Source organism: Fusarium oxysporum, chromosome III (genome assembly GCF_013085055.1).
Source record: "Fusarium oxysporum Fo47 chromosome III, complete sequence".
In the NCBI taxonomy this organism is placed as follows: domain Eukaryota; kingdom Fungi; phylum Ascomycota; class Sordariomycetes; order Hypocreales; family Nectriaceae; genus Fusarium; species Fusarium oxysporum.
The window spans coordinates 696,556-711,642 of NC_072842.1; the positions used below are offsets into that span (position 1 = coordinate 696,556).

The following is a 15,087-nucleotide window of genomic DNA, read 5'->3' on the forward strand; positions in this document are numbered from 1 at the left end:
CTCGCTATCTTTGACTAATCCTATGTTCTTCTAAATAGTTCTTCCGTTAAGGTCTAGTTTCTATGCTCATGTACCACATCGGTATCCGCGAACTTGGCCAATGCCAACAGCCTGCTTTCTATCGGGCTCGAACCAGCCGGCGCCTTCTGTTATTGACACTGTTGAAAAGTGTCTATTACCTCTATGAACGTCTCTCTGATCGGACTCAGCCGACACCATACCATCCTTGGAGTGTTAACATGCTCTGTTGAGCGGCGCGGCGCTTATAAGACAGGAAATCCTTCACTTGGCTAGGGCAGCAGCCTTCTATTACTCTTTTGGGCCGTAGGTGATGACTGTTTCCCTGGTGACTTGAATACCATTGACGCTCTGGCTACGCTTAGTAGAGAAACTGGCCAAAGCAGGTTTCGGCTTGGCGGCTACTGGAGGTACTTGATCAGCCGAGCTGTCAACGCTCTCGGTATCCATTGCACCGTCTGACTCGAGAGCGGCATTATGCTCTGGTATCGTGGGACAAAGACGTGCCTCATCTTCTTGAGGGTTCTCGCCACTAAAGTCTCGTCTATCAGGCATCTCGTATGAATCGTTGTCGAGGGTGTGACTTTTTCTCTTCTCTTGACTGTGCGAGTTGGACTTCTTTGAGTTCTTCTCCTGCGAACGGAGACGAGGGTGGATGATGAAGGGGATATATCGCACGCAGAATGGCTTAAGTGCGGGGACAGAAACACAGACGAGACTGGTGTTTACCTCGATGAAACTCAAGATAAGCTGTCGTGGAAGAGCCCAGGTGTAGTCAGGTGCGTCCAAGATGGGAAGAGTGATGGTAGCCCTCCTGATTGTCACGACAATGATGACGCCCCCAGTTGCGAAGAGAACAGCAAGTGAGATCTTTTGACGGGTGGGAATCTGAAGAGGCTGAACGATGCGGATCGGAAGAAGAAGAACAAATGTATCGATAACAACACTGCAGATAACGAGGAAGAGGACAAGAACATCCATACCGATACACTTTCCCTCGATGGTGAGGTCCCATCCTGAAGACACAGGCTGGCATCGGAACACGACGAGGCAGATGTAGACGAAAGTGTACGAGCAGACAAGAGCCATCAAGACATGAACCGCTCGACGGACGAATCTATCGGGAGATATTCGAAGATAGAAGGTAAGGACAGATAGTTTGGCGAGACTGATACAGGCGGCGTATGTGAGCGTAGCTCCGATACTGGTCTGCCAGAATTTGGGAACGTATTCGGCCACTGGGATATCCCACATGTGGTTTCCGGCACCAAGATTGAGAACTGTCACTGTTAGATACAATAAGATCTTGGAAAAAGATAATACATACGTGTTAATGAGATGCCGAGAAAGATGAAAGAGAAACAGAGACCAGCTATGCACAGGTCTAACAACTCAGTTAGTTCTGCTTCCAAGAGTGAATGTTGGATAAGGCATACAATCATCGGCACCCAACACACTCTTAACCACATATCTCCTCGTAAAAACTCTCAAAATAACAATAATCGAAGCAATGATCGTCGTCGTAACACCACAAGGAATGACTCCGCTCCCACTGCTCGGGGGATCAACAAGAGTTCTCGTCTGTCCCTCCGGCGGCTCCATGAGAAAACCCGAAGGGTCATGAGCAAGAGGCGCCATTGTATCTCAAAACAAAATTTAATAAAGAAGAGGCTTATGTTGAAACTGAGCAGTCACTAGATGAGGAGATGACCGTGCAGAATACAGGCCTTCTCCGTGATGATGGGACATGCAGAGGAACTTATATCTTTGAACAAGGAGCTAGGATATGGAAAAGACAGGATGACAAGGTTACTCCACTGCTGCTGCAATATAACAGAAAATCTGATATCCTCCCAAGTAATCTCTATTATTTTCGCAAATTTTGTATTCTTCTAGCAAACAAGCCGGGGGATCCCAAGCGGAAATCGTTCGACTGAAAGTGACGACTCAACTCTACTAACAAAGTCGCATAATGGGGCAAAAGAAAAAAGAAAAATAAAGGCAAAATTTTAGAGACGTCTCTTTTTTTTTTTACTTTTGCTTATTCTCGCTCTTCATGCGGTTCTCATTCTAGCGCGTCTGATATACCCTGGCTCTCAGGAACCCGGAGTGCCCCCCTCCATCTTTGCAAGACCCGCTCGTGGGGAAAAGAGGGCATTCTCGTAGAGGACCCTTGTCTCTTCTCGCCGTTGAGTATTACCTGTGGTGAAAGAAAAGCCATAAAGAAGTTTATTTAATATTAGTGGTCTCATTGCCCGAGAGCCGTTTGTTGAGGCGCTTGTCGTCTCACCGGTGAAAGTCGCATATGTACTCTGTAGTTCTTTGAACATTGAGGCCTGCAATCACTGTTGTACAGCATAATCGTCGACGTCTATTCTTGGTGTATCTCACGTGAGTACCGGTGTGTTAACCAGGAGTTCAGGTGTGGCAAGGATTATTTTCATGACGCATTTTACCCACTGTGTCTATATACCGTTGGGAAGAGGTCGTTGTGGAGGATGTAGGCTATATTCAACCGAGAAGCTTACTCAGAGGATACTAATACATGCCTGCCGACAATGCAGTTTCTTTTTCTCTTGAAGGCGAGTTTCGCTGATCTTATCACTGATTGATATGTTTCTCATGTTTTCGCTCATGTTTCCTCTTTAGTGCTTTACCAATGATCTTGTCGTGATGAACCCCGTGGAGTCGCGAATAACGAGAGAACATCCGAGCACAGGTACAATGATACAGATTGCTGAAGATACAATGAGACATCATCAAAGTCACGACAATCTTAACATCCGTGCCTCTACGGTAACTAACAACCAACATCAAATTCCGGGACCGATCGGGACGCTTTAAAAAGACAAGACGAAAAGCCTCCGGGTGGCTTGCTCTTCTAGACTCTTTACCAACGATCTCTAGTCCGCGGAAGAGTCTTCTTCACGAGAAATTCTCATCGTCAGTTGACATTTCGTCAGACCACAGATAGGATCCGCAATTCAGAGAAAAAGTGACAGTTGGCGATATTGCTTTTTCGCAAATCCTCTACGGGACCCCTGTTCTGGGGGCTAAGCATTGACACACTTGTCGTTGAATGGGTCTTGGTTCTGATCGCTTGAGATACCGTGCTTGTTTCTTGTTCAAAGCCGGTATCTGTAGAGAGTGCATGCGAGGCATTGAGGTTTTGCGTATCCGTATGCAGGCCTGGAGTTGTTGCCGAGCTATCTCCACTTACATGGGGAAGATTCAGGAACGAGATGCAGCTTACACACGAGTCTTCCTCTCAGCCATCCGTAGATTATTAGACTGAGGTACTTTGCGTTTTCGTCAATCTTACAGCTCAATTCTTCAACATGGTGTTGCTTCTCTCGAGACAGACTCGAGACCCATCGTTCTTCGTGGTCCTTGGCAAAGTGAGTTATCACACTCACAACCGGTCCGGTAACAATCTATTGTCAGAACAACAATGACTCCCAAAAGACACAGATTCTTTTTCGAGCGCGGTCCCGCCCGGATATTTCACAGTTTTCTCTCATCTCCAAACGGGTACGCAAGCCGGCAAAAGGCTGAATAAGGAATCAGACCATGGCTTGTGAGAAAAAGCAAACATGGCTATAGTCTACACCTCGGTTAGGTTTACTGTAATGCAGGTACCAACGGTAGCTGACCTGCTTATTCATGTAAATGTCTTAAAATAAAAAATCTGACTCTAAAGAAGGATACAAATATTACTCTGTTCCAACCTTCTCTTCATTCAAGATTCTGAGATTCTGGTTTACTAAAGAGGTCCACCTCAACTTAATGCTCTGCGCGGGACGAGCGTTGATGAAACAGCGGCCCGTCTACCCCTGCAACCGTTGAGAAAGTGGGAATGACCTTGGAAATCCCACTCTCACTCTCCTCTCATCAACAATAGCAGGTATACGCTATGATGGACCTTTTGTCACCGAGAACTTAACCCGATCTCATATACCCTCCCCTCCCCTAATCAACACGAAACCAGATCCTGCAGCAATGCAAGATCACAACTCAACTGCCGAATTCCCTATTTTAACAAATGCTGACCACCTCTCCCCGTAAGATAACACTACCAGTCACATTTCCACAGAACCCCTGCTTCGCAAGAATATCTTACCCAGGAAACCCTTGCTAAAGTTCCTGTGAATATCACATATCACCTACACTTCCTTCTCTGACCGAGTTCCATGCTGATACTGCGATCTTTGAGATCGGAGGCCCGCAAGATCGCTGGGGTTTGGACGTCTTGATTGGAGTTGGAGCGAGGTGAGTCTTGGGTTTGAGTTGCGATTGGGGGATTCGCGAAGTTTGTTGATATATCATGTTTCAAGCTCGCCACTGAGAACGTGTTCGCAGCTCTTGAAGACAGTTTTCCCGCGATATGTATTACACGAGCAGGAGGCTAGTTTAGCTTCTTTGATGACACGAACGCTTTGTAGCCTTCTTCAGTAACGATCTGACCGTTTGTAGCCGATCAGCACGGGAGCTATGGTCCTAGTTGGCCATAGTTCATGGTTATCTAGATCCTGCAGGCCTCACAGGAACTTCTGACAGCTCTGAAACTCAAACTTCGAAATACAATCTCTTGATCTAAACGCCCTTACCGCTAAGGTTAACATTACACCACTGCTAGTATACAGTTCTCGTCATATATCCCGTACCCAACTGAGCACTTTCCACTGGAGTACAAGAAAAAGAGGAGCATGGTCATAATGAAGACGCCTCTATTCTTTCTCGAAGCCCCTGGTCTACCAGAATACTCTCCCAAGTACCCGCATATAGTCGTAATGCATCATTCACCCGTCATTTACCACCAATCTCTATGTAGTTGGCGCCGGTCGTATAACGTGTCCCGGTTAACGACTCCTCAGTTCCCAAAATCAAAGCTCGTCATCGTCTAAACCTCTTCCGTTCCAACGGCTTCGTAGCCACCGCGCTCTCTACGACCCGTCAACTGCATCAGACCAGGACTCTCGTACATGGCTGTGTAGTCAACTCTCTCGCCACCAAGTACAGCAGCTCCGTTCTCTCTTTGGCCGAAAATGGGCGCGGGATCGCACCAAAAGTCCTTGCAGTTGGCAATGCAGCCTCGGCTGTAAGGGTTCTTCTTCTTGCGCTTGTTCTTGGTAGAAACGGCACCTCTGCCGGTAATGGTCTCGATAAAGGGGTCGACACCAAGGGTACGACTCAAAGACTTGAGCATGCCGCCCTTGTGCTTGTGGTGATGACCACCAGGGGTTGCTGTTGCGGATAGAGACGGGTGGTTGGGGTCGAGAGGGGCGCCAGTAGATGTGAGAGCGGTAATAGCAGTTCCGTCCCTAACACCAAACATGTTCTCATACGTAGTCATAGCTCGAGCTACCTGAATGAACTGGGTAAACAAAAGCATGGTGACCCAGAGGAGTTGAAGCGTAATCCAAACGGCCAAGATCGCAGTGTACGAATCAGCATTGATGAACTTGCAAAGGTTCGGGCTAAGAACGTTGCAGCTATCCGAAGCGTTGCTGCTGATGGTGTCGAAGTCTACAACATGGTCAGCCTGGGCATAACGTCAGAGTAGGGGTTCTTGAACTTACAGTAGTACAGTAAAAAGTCGTATGAGATAATACCAAAAGTCAGCGAGATGAGGTAGAAGAAGAAGTGTCGGTGGTTGTTAATGCCGACGCAGTTGTAAACCCAAGGACAATGGTGATCATGCTTGGCGACACATCGTTGACAACGGCGGCAGTGCTTGCTTCGAAGAGGCGTCTGAATCATGCAAGTAACACAAAAGTTGGTCTCGTCGTATTTCCACTGCGACAAAAGTCCGTCGATGACAGCTTTCTGCTCCGCAATTCCGTTCATTTTTGGCACAAAACCCGGGTCGTATCTCATGCTAGCAATGTAGAAGTACGCGGTGAAGCCCAAGAAGATACCGAAGAAGAGGTTAAGAAACGTATGGCCGTGACCCTCACTCGCGCCAAGTGTTGTGGCAAAGAGGACTGTCGTCAACCAATTCACAGCTGTTAAGAAGAGCGTGGCCGCAAAGATACCGGTGAGCCAAGGAGTCTTGTGAAAGTGTCGCATATCGGGAGGCGCATATTCCAGTACTTGCTGAGCAACCCATTGAACACCGTAAACCACAGCAAATCCAAGGGGAACGCCAATGTAGACAGGCGCACTCGAAACAGCCATAAGCATGGCCCAAACCAGAACAAACGGCCAGATGAACAAGAACCTCGTAACAAAAGCTCTCTTGTCCTTTAAGAAATAGCTAGCACCAGGCCAAGGCGGAACCGCAGGATGACCGTCCTCGTTGAAACCGCATTCTCGAAGCGCTCTGTGCCAGGCGCCCTCCGTATTAAGCTCGTTGGCCGTCACAGCAGGAGTCTTACCCGTCTGTGTCTTTGCGAATCGATCGGCGCCGTATTCGATAAGTTTGAGAATACATCCCGGGCTTCCCTTGACGAGCGCCCAGTGCAGCGCGGTGAAGCCTTGCTCGTCTGTCGCATGAACGCTTGCGCCCCAGCGAAGAAACAGATCAACGCATTGAGGGAATCCCTTGTACGCAGCCCACATAAGCGCAGTGTGGCCGAACGTGTCGATAACGTCGACAGGGATTCCCTGGTGAAGCAGGAGGACAATCAGGAGGACGTTGCCGTTGAAAGTCGAGATGTGAAGCGTGTTGTAGCCTTGAGCGTCGGTGATGAGAGGGTCGGCGCCGTGCTGGAGGAGCAGATTGACGGTATAGTAATGGCATCGCTGAGCGGCCCATTGAAGAGCTGTTGCTACGGATTCTCCGCCCTTTCTGTTAATTTCGGCGCCGTGTTCGATCAAGAATTTGCACATCGCATATTGATTGTTAATCGCAGCCCACTGTACGCAGTGTCAGCTGAAATCCTCCATCATCCCAACAATCGTCGCATCGTTTGTAACTCACATGTAAGGGCGTAATACCCTCATCGTCATGGTAGGTCGCATCGTACTCTCCCGACTCGAAAAGTTTCTCCATGGCTGGTACGTCTCCTATCCTAGCGATCTGCATGATATCCTCCTCCTGAGCCTGCGAATCTCCCGGTAGACTGCCCATCTCGACTTCGTTATTCAGCTTTGGCGTAGCGGCATTCGATTTACCCGTCATCTGGATGGGCGCGGTTTGGCCGGAGGTGGAACTGGTACTGATGCTCCCCATGGCAGGCTGGCTTGTAGCGCGGGAAGGAACAATTCGGTTGGACGCGATACTAGGTAAGACGAAAGATGATTGAGAAAGTCGACTATTCGTACATAAACATTATCTATCAGGCTTGTACACACGCGATAAGAAAAGAGAAGCAGTGAAGGATGGAGGAAGGGGAAAAAGTGAATGGGCTTGGCTGAGTCTTGGCTGAATTTTGGAAGGCAGCGCGTGGAGTAGGCCTACGTATTATGAAGCCGTGATGCCGAGAGGCTGAGCTCTGACCCTCCCCTATGGGGAAAGCCGCCCGCAAGAAAAGTTCAGGGCTGAGAAGTGAAGTTGGTTCTTTTTATCCTTATTTTTAGAGTATTATTACCATTTAGCTAGTGAGTACAGAGCATAATAGTGATCTACTCTAAATGCAATTCCAAAAACCAAACACTATAATATCATAAGGTCTACTAAAGTTAGGTAAAGTACTCAATTGACTTCACTTCTCTCCTCTTCTCTCGTGGGGAGAGCGCAAGTTTGGGGCTCCCCTAGGCTCTGCACTAGGGAACCGGCACTGCCATTGCCTTTAATTAACAGGGTCTTTTTGTGGCTGATTACGTCCCATTTCCCCCTTATCCCCTTTCTGCTTCAGTGGGATTTCGACATCTTCGCTCATTGGACACAACGTATTTCCTGTCGTTCGTGGCTGAGGCTGATGACCGATGTGGGGACGCCGGTCTAGGAGCTTCCAGTGGGCTGGCCAGATATCGCTTCGCACAGCTTTGTCAAACTAACAGCCAACTGTCTGAATAGCGTCATTCGACTCGCGCATTCGACGTGAACGAGGCTGTGGTGAACCCGCGAAGAAGTCTGGACTGCCCTCTGCTCTACTGTACCATCGACAGCTACCGCGACGACTCAGGCGCCAATTGGTGCCGCACATCTCCCACCATGGCCAACTTCATCGCAACAGTCGAGGCTATCATGACACCCTCGCTCGCCACAATCATTATTGGAGCAATTATCATCATCGGTGCTCCTATAATTCTTCACCTCATCCTCTCCTCATCAAGGACATACACCGTTGCCCCCAGCGTCCTCCTTCTCGGTCCCGCCAACGCTGGCAAGACGTCACTTCTCACACTCTTTGAGCGCGGCGCTTCTGGCACCGAGACGCATACCTCCCAGGTGTCGCACGATGTCGAGCTCAACGCCTCTACCGACTCTGAAAACAAGCACTCGTACCGTAACCACGACACCCATGATGGTACATATACCAAGTTCTTGCTTGTTGATACTCCTGGTCATGGAAAGCTGCGAAACGTGCCGATGGGCAAGCTGGACCGCACTGAAAAACTGAAGGCTGTTGTCTTTTTGGTGGATGCCGCTGCTATTGGCGAACCCGAGGTTCTTGCGCCCACCGCTGCGTACCTCTACGACGTGCTGCTCTTCCTGCAGAAGCGTGCTACCAACGCCAAGGCCAAGGTTGCGATCCCTATTCTTATCGCCGCCAACAAGATGGACCTCTTCACCGCTTTGCCATCGACACTTGTCAAGTCCAACCTGGAAGCCGAGCTGACGAGAATTCGTGCTTCGCGAAGCAAGGGACTGCTGGACTCAGGCGTCGGATCTGACGACATTGGCTCAGAGGAGCAGGATTCTTGGCTCGGCGAGTACGGTTCCTCCAAGTTCACCTTCAGCCAGCTCCAAGAGTTCGACATCGATGTTGATGTTCTCCCTGGAAACGTCACTGGCGATGGTCCTGGTGCAGACAAGTGGTGGTGGTGGATCGCTCAGCGAATATAAACATCGAAGATCAATACATCACAAAGGGGAGAGAAATGGGATGACACAATTATATTAATGACATTTTTTAATTTACGCAGCTGGTTCCCATCGCAAATGCCATGTAGATGTTGAGTCTACCGCCCAAAATTCAGTCTATCAAAAAAATCCCATCTTTTTCTCTAAGGTATCCTGGAACGCCAGACGTGAATGTCGTTGAAAACATGAGTACTCGTTCCCCCCTCCTCTCGCGAGGGTTCTCCCATCTACAGCTTCTTGTTGATCATCCATGTAAGGAGATCAACCTTTGTAACAATAGCAATAGGCTTGGACAGAGACTTGGAGTCGTCAGTCTTCTCGGTGACGACGGCTGCACTGTTCCACTCAAAGAACTTGCTGAGTGTGGTAAGGGGTGTGTCCTTTGTGATCTCGACGAATTGTCTACGCTTGCCGGGGTTGATGGGGGAAGCGAATTCGCGAGGATCAGTGACGATCTCGTCGAGGCGCGCAAAGTCGAACATGACGTCTGATACGGGGCTCTGGGCGGTGGCGCGGCCGCGGGAGATGTAGCTTAGGAGGTTACCAAGTGTGACGAGACCGACGAGCTTGTTGCCGTTGGCGGAAAGGACGGGGAGTTGATCGAAACCCTTGTCGCGCATGGTCTCGATGGCCTCGGAGCAGGAAGAGTTAGCACCGACGGATGTGACGGGCTTGAGGCGCAGAGAAGCGATGGTGGCGCCCTCGTAAGGGTCGGAGGTCTTCTTCTGGCTGTTGCCGTTGACAGTGGATTCAACACCATTGACGGGGAGGAGGTCGTTGGCGGCGAGCCAGTCGTCATCAGCGAACTTGGAGAGGTAGCTTCGGATGCTGTCAGGCAGGACAACAACTACAACATCGCCCTTCTTAAAGTTGTACTCCTTGACAGCGAGGAGCATGGCAGCCATGGCAGAACCGGAACTGCCACCAACCAGGATACCCTCCTCGGCAATAAGTCGTCGAGCAAGGTGGAAAGACTGTCGGTCATCGGTCTTGTACCACTTGTCAACGATCTGCTGGTCGAGCACATCGGGAATAAAATCATATCCAATACCCTCCACCTTATAAGACTCATTGGCATGCTCCTCGTTCAAAAGCTCAGGCAGAGCAAGGATACTGCCGTGGGGATCCGCAGCAATGACCTTGATGTCCTGGTTGTGCTTCTTAAGACCACGAGCAAGACCAGTGATGGTACCACCAGTACCGGCACCAGCGACAATAGCGTTGATCTTGCCGCCAGTCTGCTCCCAGATCTCCTCAGCGGTGCCGAACTCGTGGGCGAGAGGGTTGTTCTCGTTGCTGTACTGGTCGAGAATATGGGCGTTGGGAAGCTCCTTCTCGAGACGGCGGGCAACACCAATGTGAGACTCGGGGGCATCCCAAGCAGCTTGTGTAGGAGTACGGATGATAGTGGCGCCGAGGGCACGGAGGACGGAGACCTTTTCGGCGGACATCTTCTCGGGGAGTGTGATGATAGTCTTGTAGCCCTTGATAGCTCCAACGAGAGCAAGACCGATACCACTGTTACTGTCAGCTGAGATCCGAGAGCTTCTAATGTGGTGATCTTACGTGTTTCCACTAGTAGGCTCGATAAGAGTGTCACCAGGCTTAATTCTTCCACTCTTCTCAGCCTCTTCAATCATGCGTAGAGCAATTCTATCCTTAACACTGCCTCCAGCACTGAACAGTTCTGGCTTGACGTAGACATCGCACTCGATGCCCAGCGACTGGGGGATCTTGTTAAGTCTGACAAGAGGAGTATTTCCGATGAGCTCCGTCGCCGAGTGGACAGTAGCAGCGCGAGGCGGAACGTGAGGGACCTGAGAAGCCATTTTGAATAATTATGTATTTTAGATTAGAGAAGAATAAAGAGAGGAAAGGAAAAAAAGAGTTTCTCATACGAGAACCGACGACTTAAGCACGCCACGGGACACAAACATTGTTAGCTAATGGTAAAGGTGGCGGGGCTGGTATGACAGAAACTTTAGATGTGCCCCGCCAATGCCGAGTGTATCCTCTTAAACCCGTTCTAGAACACGGGCTAGAAGGCTGAGAGGGCGGAATGCGGTAGGCGGTGAAGGTGTCAGGAGATCATGCTCGGTTTTGGGAGAACCGAAAGCCGTTGGGTTACCCGGGAGCATCGGCATCATGAAGTTTTGGGTGAAGTTAAGCTACGCATTAAGCTTAAATGCAGTCCAAGCCAAAAACCATTTCATGTTATTACAACTATTAAGGCCTCTAGATAGATATGCTAGATATTTAATTGCAGAAGGAGGTTGACTTGTTTCTTGTCTTTGCCCTTTGTGCTTCAAAGATCCATTCTCACTTCCTCAATTCATCAGGATACAAGCACATCAGCTTTCCATGTATGACACCATAAGCTGGCCGTCAGTTTTACCGATTCATGTCATGGTGCTGAATAAACTTGCTGAACTAATTGACCCATCTCATTGATAAGACACCATCATCCTCGGCCATTCACCCCAGCTCTACATACCAGTCTAGCTAAAAGGAAGCATACCTATTCACCCTCTTCAAAAGTCCTCAAACCTTTTACAATAGTTCCTCCGCCACTTGCTCGAACCTATCATTACCCTCCCGGACCTGGCTTCCACCCCGCACCTCCTTGTAGATCTTATCTCTGCCATGCTTGTTTATCGTTGGCGCCACGACATGGGTCGTGAGCACCAGTCGATGCCAAGACTTTGTATTGTTGCGACCTGCCATTTTCGCATCGTCTACCGATAGGTTCAACCGTCTGATCAGTTTCTGGTTGGGGTAAAATGTGAGCTTCGTTAGACTGTCTTGCATCGAGGTTGTGTAGCTGTAGCTATACGGATGACAGCTGTATTGGTATAAAAAGGAAGGGTCTGTCCCATTGTTGGGGGACCCTCAGGTTACATTCTCGTCTTCTAGAGGTATTGTTACTCAATTGACAATTCTCACCATGAAGTTACTTAGCGCTTTGCTCTGCGGAGCTCTCTTCTTCTCTGAGGTGTCGGCTACCAAGAAGCTGACTCCCAGTCAAGTTGAGGGTGACATTAAAAAGTCAAAGTATGTCAAAACTCATCTCAATTGACAAAACACCACTAACATCAACAGGCTTCGCAAGACTCTTGAGGACCTCAACTCAATCGCCAAGAAGAACGGCGGCAACCGAGCCTTTGGCTTCCCCGGCTACAAGGCGTCCGTCGACTACATCTCCAAGCAGCTCAAGGGTCAATACGGAAAGCATCTCAACACTTACATCCAGCCCTTCAACTACACCTTCGAGCAGACCAAGGATATTTGGGTCCGAGGACCTGATGGTGAGGATGTCTATGTCATCACTCTCATCTACAACGTCGGCACACCTACCCCCGATGGTGTGACTGCTCCTCTTGTTCTCGTGCCAATTGACGATGAGCGCGGATCTGGATGCTTTGCTGACCAATGGGAGGGTGTTGATGCCAAGGATAAACTCGCCCTCGTGAAGCGCGGCTCATGTGCGATCTCAGATAAGCTCAAGCTCGCAAAGAAGGCCGGTGCTCGTGGTGTTCTCCTCGTCAACAACCAACCTGGCGAGGGTATCACCAGTGCGACTCTCAGTGCTGAGAACCTTGAGCTCATCGTACCTGTTGGCGTGATTCCTCTTGAAGTTGGAACTGCTTGGAGAACGCGCATTGAGGGTGGCGAGAAGCTCGAGGTCACTTTGCTGGTGGACTCGTTCTACGAGACTCGTGAGACCTGGAACATTATCGCGGAGACTAAGCAGGGTGACCCTAACAATGTTGTCATGATGGGTGCTCATCTTGACAGTGTTCAAGCTGGTCCCGGTATCAATGATGATGGCAGTGGAACTGCCGGTATTCTTGAGATTGCCAAGTCCTTTACCAAGTACACTGGTTACAAGAACAAGGTCCGCTTTGCTTGGTGGGGTGCTGAAGAGTGAGTGACACAATCCACGTCTCTCTGCTGTTGACTGATTTGTGATACAGGAGCGGCCTTGCTGGGTCTTACTACTATGGCGAACAGCTCACCGAGGAGGAAGCTGACAGAATCCGATTCTACTTCAACTACGACATGATCGGTTCTCCTAAGCCCAAGTACTGGGTCCAGGCTAGCAAGCCCGCCGACCGAGTTGGAGGAGATATCCTGGCTGCTTGGCTCCGTAAGAAGGGCAAGACTGTTGAGTGGGAGTAAGTAAAACATTCACTACTCACAACAAAGATACTTACAGCTTATAGGGAGTTTGGTGAATCTTCTGACTACGCTGCCTTCGTCGAACTCGGCATCCCCTCCTCCGGAATCTTTACCGGCGCTGATGCTGAGACCGATCCATGCTACCACTTGGAATGCGACACCATCAACAACATCCACTGGGGAGCTCTGACTCTCAACACCAAGACTGCTGGCCGTGCTGCTGCCCAGTTCGCTCTTAGCCTGAAGGGCGTTCCTCCACGAGACAAGACCTCCGCTAACCCCAAGAGCAAGAGGGCTGTTGCTGCGCGCTTCGAGCAGTGGCAGAAGAAGAAGACTCTTGCTAGCAATGCGCATAAGTGTAACCATAAGACAAAGGTTGTTGTCTAAGCATGGCAAGAAAGCGTTGGCGGAGAGGAATGAGACGAGAGGTGATGAGATTATGATGATGATGAATTAGTGTATATATTATATGAATATGTTTGACTATGCGATATTCATTATGCTTTATTAAATGTCGTGGATAATGGATGAAAATGCTCGCTCGCTCGCTTGCTGATCGTAAATGCCTCCCATCTGACGCCTTGACTGAACAATAGTCTCGTTCCCCATCACCACCCATTTCATTCGTCGTGCCCTTCATTTCACATTTCTCATAACTCATTCATCACGTAACTATTCTGCTGGCAGACATGACAGCCTATCGCCAATATGTCCTCGGTGGATTCTCTCCCCTTCTCGGGTTAGGAATAGGAATCGCCCTATAAGTCGGAAACTTCGGCCCCCCCGGAATCTGCTCCCTCTGCACAACCGGCGACGGAAACTGAACAGGGACAGGTCTAGCAACAGGAATAGGCACAGGCCTCGTCCAGCCCTCATGCGGCATCCTCTCAGACCAACCATCTGAAGAATCCGCATAACTACTTCGATAACTCCTCCGCTTCTTGGGCTGCTTCGGTCTTCGGCAGCAACATACCACAACAAAAGCGAGCACAAAAACTCCAACGATGGATCCGATTATTGCTCCGATTTGTGCACTGCTCAGCCCATCGCCGCTGTGTTGAGACGTCACGACGGGACGGTCCGTGGCTGGAGCCGAAGCTACACCTAGCGTGACTTGCGTGGTGTAAGTGGTCGTGGGGAGGTAAACAGTCTGCGTTATAACCTGCACCTCTTGGCGGGCATTTATGTGGGGAACTCCCATATTGAAGGATAAAAGGCAAAAGTGAAGTTATTCACAACAGAAAGTGCAAAAAAGAAAAAAAGAAAAATCGGGGGCCATGACACCCTTTTTGAAACATCCGTCCCGTCCCACAAGAGGCAACCATCATGAGCATCTGCTGATACACTTTTGTTTCACTGTACCAACAGCCCTATAAACAAACGGCCCCCAACTTCTTTTTTATCTGCAGAGGAAACTGGTTAGGACGCGGGCTTCGATGTAACTGTATCTAGGTCAGTTGGTCGATGGTTGACCAATGGCGGGTGAGGTTTGGGATGAGGGGGTGTGTTGATGCAGGCTGGGCTAGGCTGCCATAGCTGATAAAGATGACTGCAGCGAGATTTTTACTTGCGTTTTTGTGTTGGTCCTTGGGATTTTGGTTCGCATTTTGGTTCCGGGAGGCAAGGTGGCTTTTGTGACTGTTCGGATAAGATGTATGTCATGGTGGTTTGAGACTAGCTCCAAGAAAGATGCAGCATTATTTGCTGGCTACAGATATGGTTTCATGCACGTTACTTGTATAGGTAAGGACTTATTCCACTTGGTTATGATGTGTTGATTTCATGCTGCCACTCCGATGCATGCTATGACCTCGCATGTATGCTATGACCTCGCAATGCTCTCCGTATTAGTGATCATATCTACCGGGAATATTACCACCGAAGTACACCCATGATGATGTCCTGGATTATTATTTGAG

The 15,087-nt window shown here is 49.4% G+C and overlaps 6 protein-coding genes across 6 annotated transcripts; 2 read left to right on the plus strand and 4 right to left on the minus strand.

Annotated features, from left to right (window-relative positions):
* Positions 1 to 4: 4 nt before the first annotated feature.
* Positions 5 to 1,629, minus strand: FOBCDRAFT_216764 (uncharacterized protein). The gene is made up of 3 exons (XM_031175398.3): positions 1,455 to 1,629; positions 1,346 to 1,402; positions 5 to 1,298 (listed from the first exon to the last, which is right to left on the minus strand). The coding sequence occupies exons 1-3, from the start codon at positions 1,618 to 1,620 to the stop codon at positions 310 to 312; spliced, it is 1,212 nt and encodes a 403-aa protein (XP_031046531.2). The 5' UTR covers positions 1,621 to 1,629; the 3' UTR covers positions 5 to 309.
* A 2,953-nt stretch (positions 1,630 to 4,582) lies between these two features.
* Positions 4,583 to 7,421, minus strand: FOBCDRAFT_316554 (uncharacterized protein). The gene is made up of 3 exons (XM_031175399.3): positions 6,941 to 7,421; positions 5,598 to 6,876; positions 4,583 to 5,544 (listed from the first exon to the last, which is right to left on the minus strand). The coding sequence occupies exons 1-3, from the start codon at positions 7,190 to 7,192 to the stop codon at positions 4,919 to 4,921; spliced, it is 2,157 nt and encodes a 718-aa protein (XP_031046532.2). The 5' UTR covers positions 7,193 to 7,421; the 3' UTR covers positions 4,583 to 4,918.
* A 380-nt stretch (positions 7,422 to 7,801) lies between these two features.
* On the plus strand, positions 7,802 to 9,029 carry FOBCDRAFT_216769 (signal recognition particle receptor beta subunit-domain-containing protein). The gene has a single exon (XM_054703695.2). It carries the CDS (start codon positions 8,117 to 8,119, stop codon positions 8,969 to 8,971), a length of 855 nt encoding a protein of 284 aa, XP_054559670.1. The 5' UTR covers positions 7,802 to 8,116; the 3' UTR covers positions 8,972 to 9,029.
* On the minus strand, positions 9,030 to 10,969 carry FOBCDRAFT_248600 (tryptophan synthase beta subunit-like PLP-dependent enzyme). The gene is made up of 2 exons (XM_031175401.3): positions 10,556 to 10,969; positions 9,030 to 10,507 (listed from the first exon to the last, which is right to left on the minus strand). The coding sequence occupies exons 1-2, from the start codon at positions 10,816 to 10,818 to the stop codon at positions 9,217 to 9,219; spliced, it is 1,554 nt and encodes a 517-aa protein (XP_031046534.2). The 5' UTR covers positions 10,819 to 10,969; the 3' UTR covers positions 9,030 to 9,216.
* Positions 10,970 to 11,915: 946 nt separating this feature from the next.
* Positions 11,916 to 13,610, plus strand: FOBCDRAFT_248601 (uncharacterized protein). The gene is made up of 4 exons (XM_031175403.3): positions 11,916 to 12,040; positions 12,089 to 12,913; positions 12,964 to 13,164; positions 13,213 to 13,610. Exons 1-4 carry the CDS (start codon positions 11,934 to 11,936, stop codon positions 13,553 to 13,555), a joined length of 1,476 nt encoding a protein of 491 aa, XP_031046536.2. The 5' UTR covers positions 11,916 to 11,933; the 3' UTR covers positions 13,556 to 13,610.
* A 10-nt stretch (positions 13,611 to 13,620) lies between these two features.
* On the minus strand, positions 13,621 to 14,848 carry FOBCDRAFT_216772 (uncharacterized protein). The gene has a single exon (XM_031175404.3). The coding sequence runs from the start codon at positions 14,367 to 14,369 to the stop codon at positions 13,866 to 13,868; it is 504 nt and encodes a 167-aa protein (XP_031046537.1). The 5' UTR covers positions 14,370 to 14,848; the 3' UTR covers positions 13,621 to 13,865.
* Between the last annotated feature and the right edge of the window lie 239 nt (positions 14,849 to 15,087).

What these genes read in the sequence shown, in the direction of transcription:
- FOBCDRAFT_216764 (XM_031175398.3), bottom strand. Translation starts at nt 1,620, where the DNA reads ATGGAGCCGCCGGAGGGACAGACGAGAACTCTTGTTGATCCCCCGAGC. An exon ending in TGTGTTGGGTGCCGATGATT is followed by an intron (nt 1,403 to 1,454) that starts GTATGCCTTATC and finishes CTGAGTTGTTAG; the next exon opens with ACCTGTGCATAGCTGGTCTC. An exon ending in TCTCGGCATCTCATTAACAC is followed by an intron (nt 1,299 to 1,345) that starts GTATGTATTATC and finishes TAACAGTGACAG; the next exon opens with TTCTCAATCTTGGTGCCGGA.
- FOBCDRAFT_316554 (XM_031175399.3), bottom strand. Translation starts at nt 7,192, where the DNA reads ATGGGGAGCATCAGTACCAGTTCCACCTCCGGCCAAACCGCGCCCATC. An exon ending in AGGGTATTACGCCCTTACAT is followed by an intron (nt 6,877 to 6,940) that starts GTGAGTTACAAA and finishes CACTGCGTACAG; the next exon opens with TGGGCTGCGATTAACAATCA. An exon ending in CGACTTTTTACTGTACTACT is followed by an intron (nt 5,545 to 5,597) that starts GTAAGTTCAAGA and finishes ACCATGTTGTAG; the next exon opens with ACTTCGACACCATCAGCAGC.
- FOBCDRAFT_216769 (XM_054703695.2), top strand. Translation starts at nt 8,117, where the DNA reads ATGGCCAACTTCATCGCAACAGTCGAGGCTATCATGACACCCTCGCTC.
- FOBCDRAFT_248600 (XM_031175401.3), bottom strand. Translation starts at nt 10,818, where the DNA reads ATGGCTTCTCAGGTCCCTCACGTTCCGCCTCGCGCTGCTACTGTCCAC. An exon ending in GAGCCTACTAGTGGAAACAC is followed by an intron (nt 10,508 to 10,555) that starts GTAAGATCACCA and finishes TGACAGTAACAG; the next exon opens with TGGTATCGGTCTTGCTCTCG.
- FOBCDRAFT_248601 (XM_031175403.3), top strand. Translation starts at nt 11,934, where the DNA reads ATGAAGTTACTTAGCGCTTTGCTCTGCGGAGCTCTCTTCTTCTCTGAG. An exon ending in GCTTGGTGGGGTGCTGAAGA is followed by an intron (nt 12,914 to 12,963) that starts GTGAGTGACACA and finishes TTTGTGATACAG; the next exon opens with GAGCGGCCTTGCTGGGTCTT. An exon ending in GGCAAGACTGTTGAGTGGGA is followed by an intron (nt 13,165 to 13,212) that starts GTAAGTAAAACA and finishes TACAGCTTATAG; the next exon opens with GGAGTTTGGTGAATCTTCTG.
- FOBCDRAFT_216772 (XM_031175404.3), bottom strand. Translation starts at nt 14,369, where the DNA reads ATGGGAGTTCCCCACATAAATGCCCGCCAAGAGGTGCAGGTTATAACG.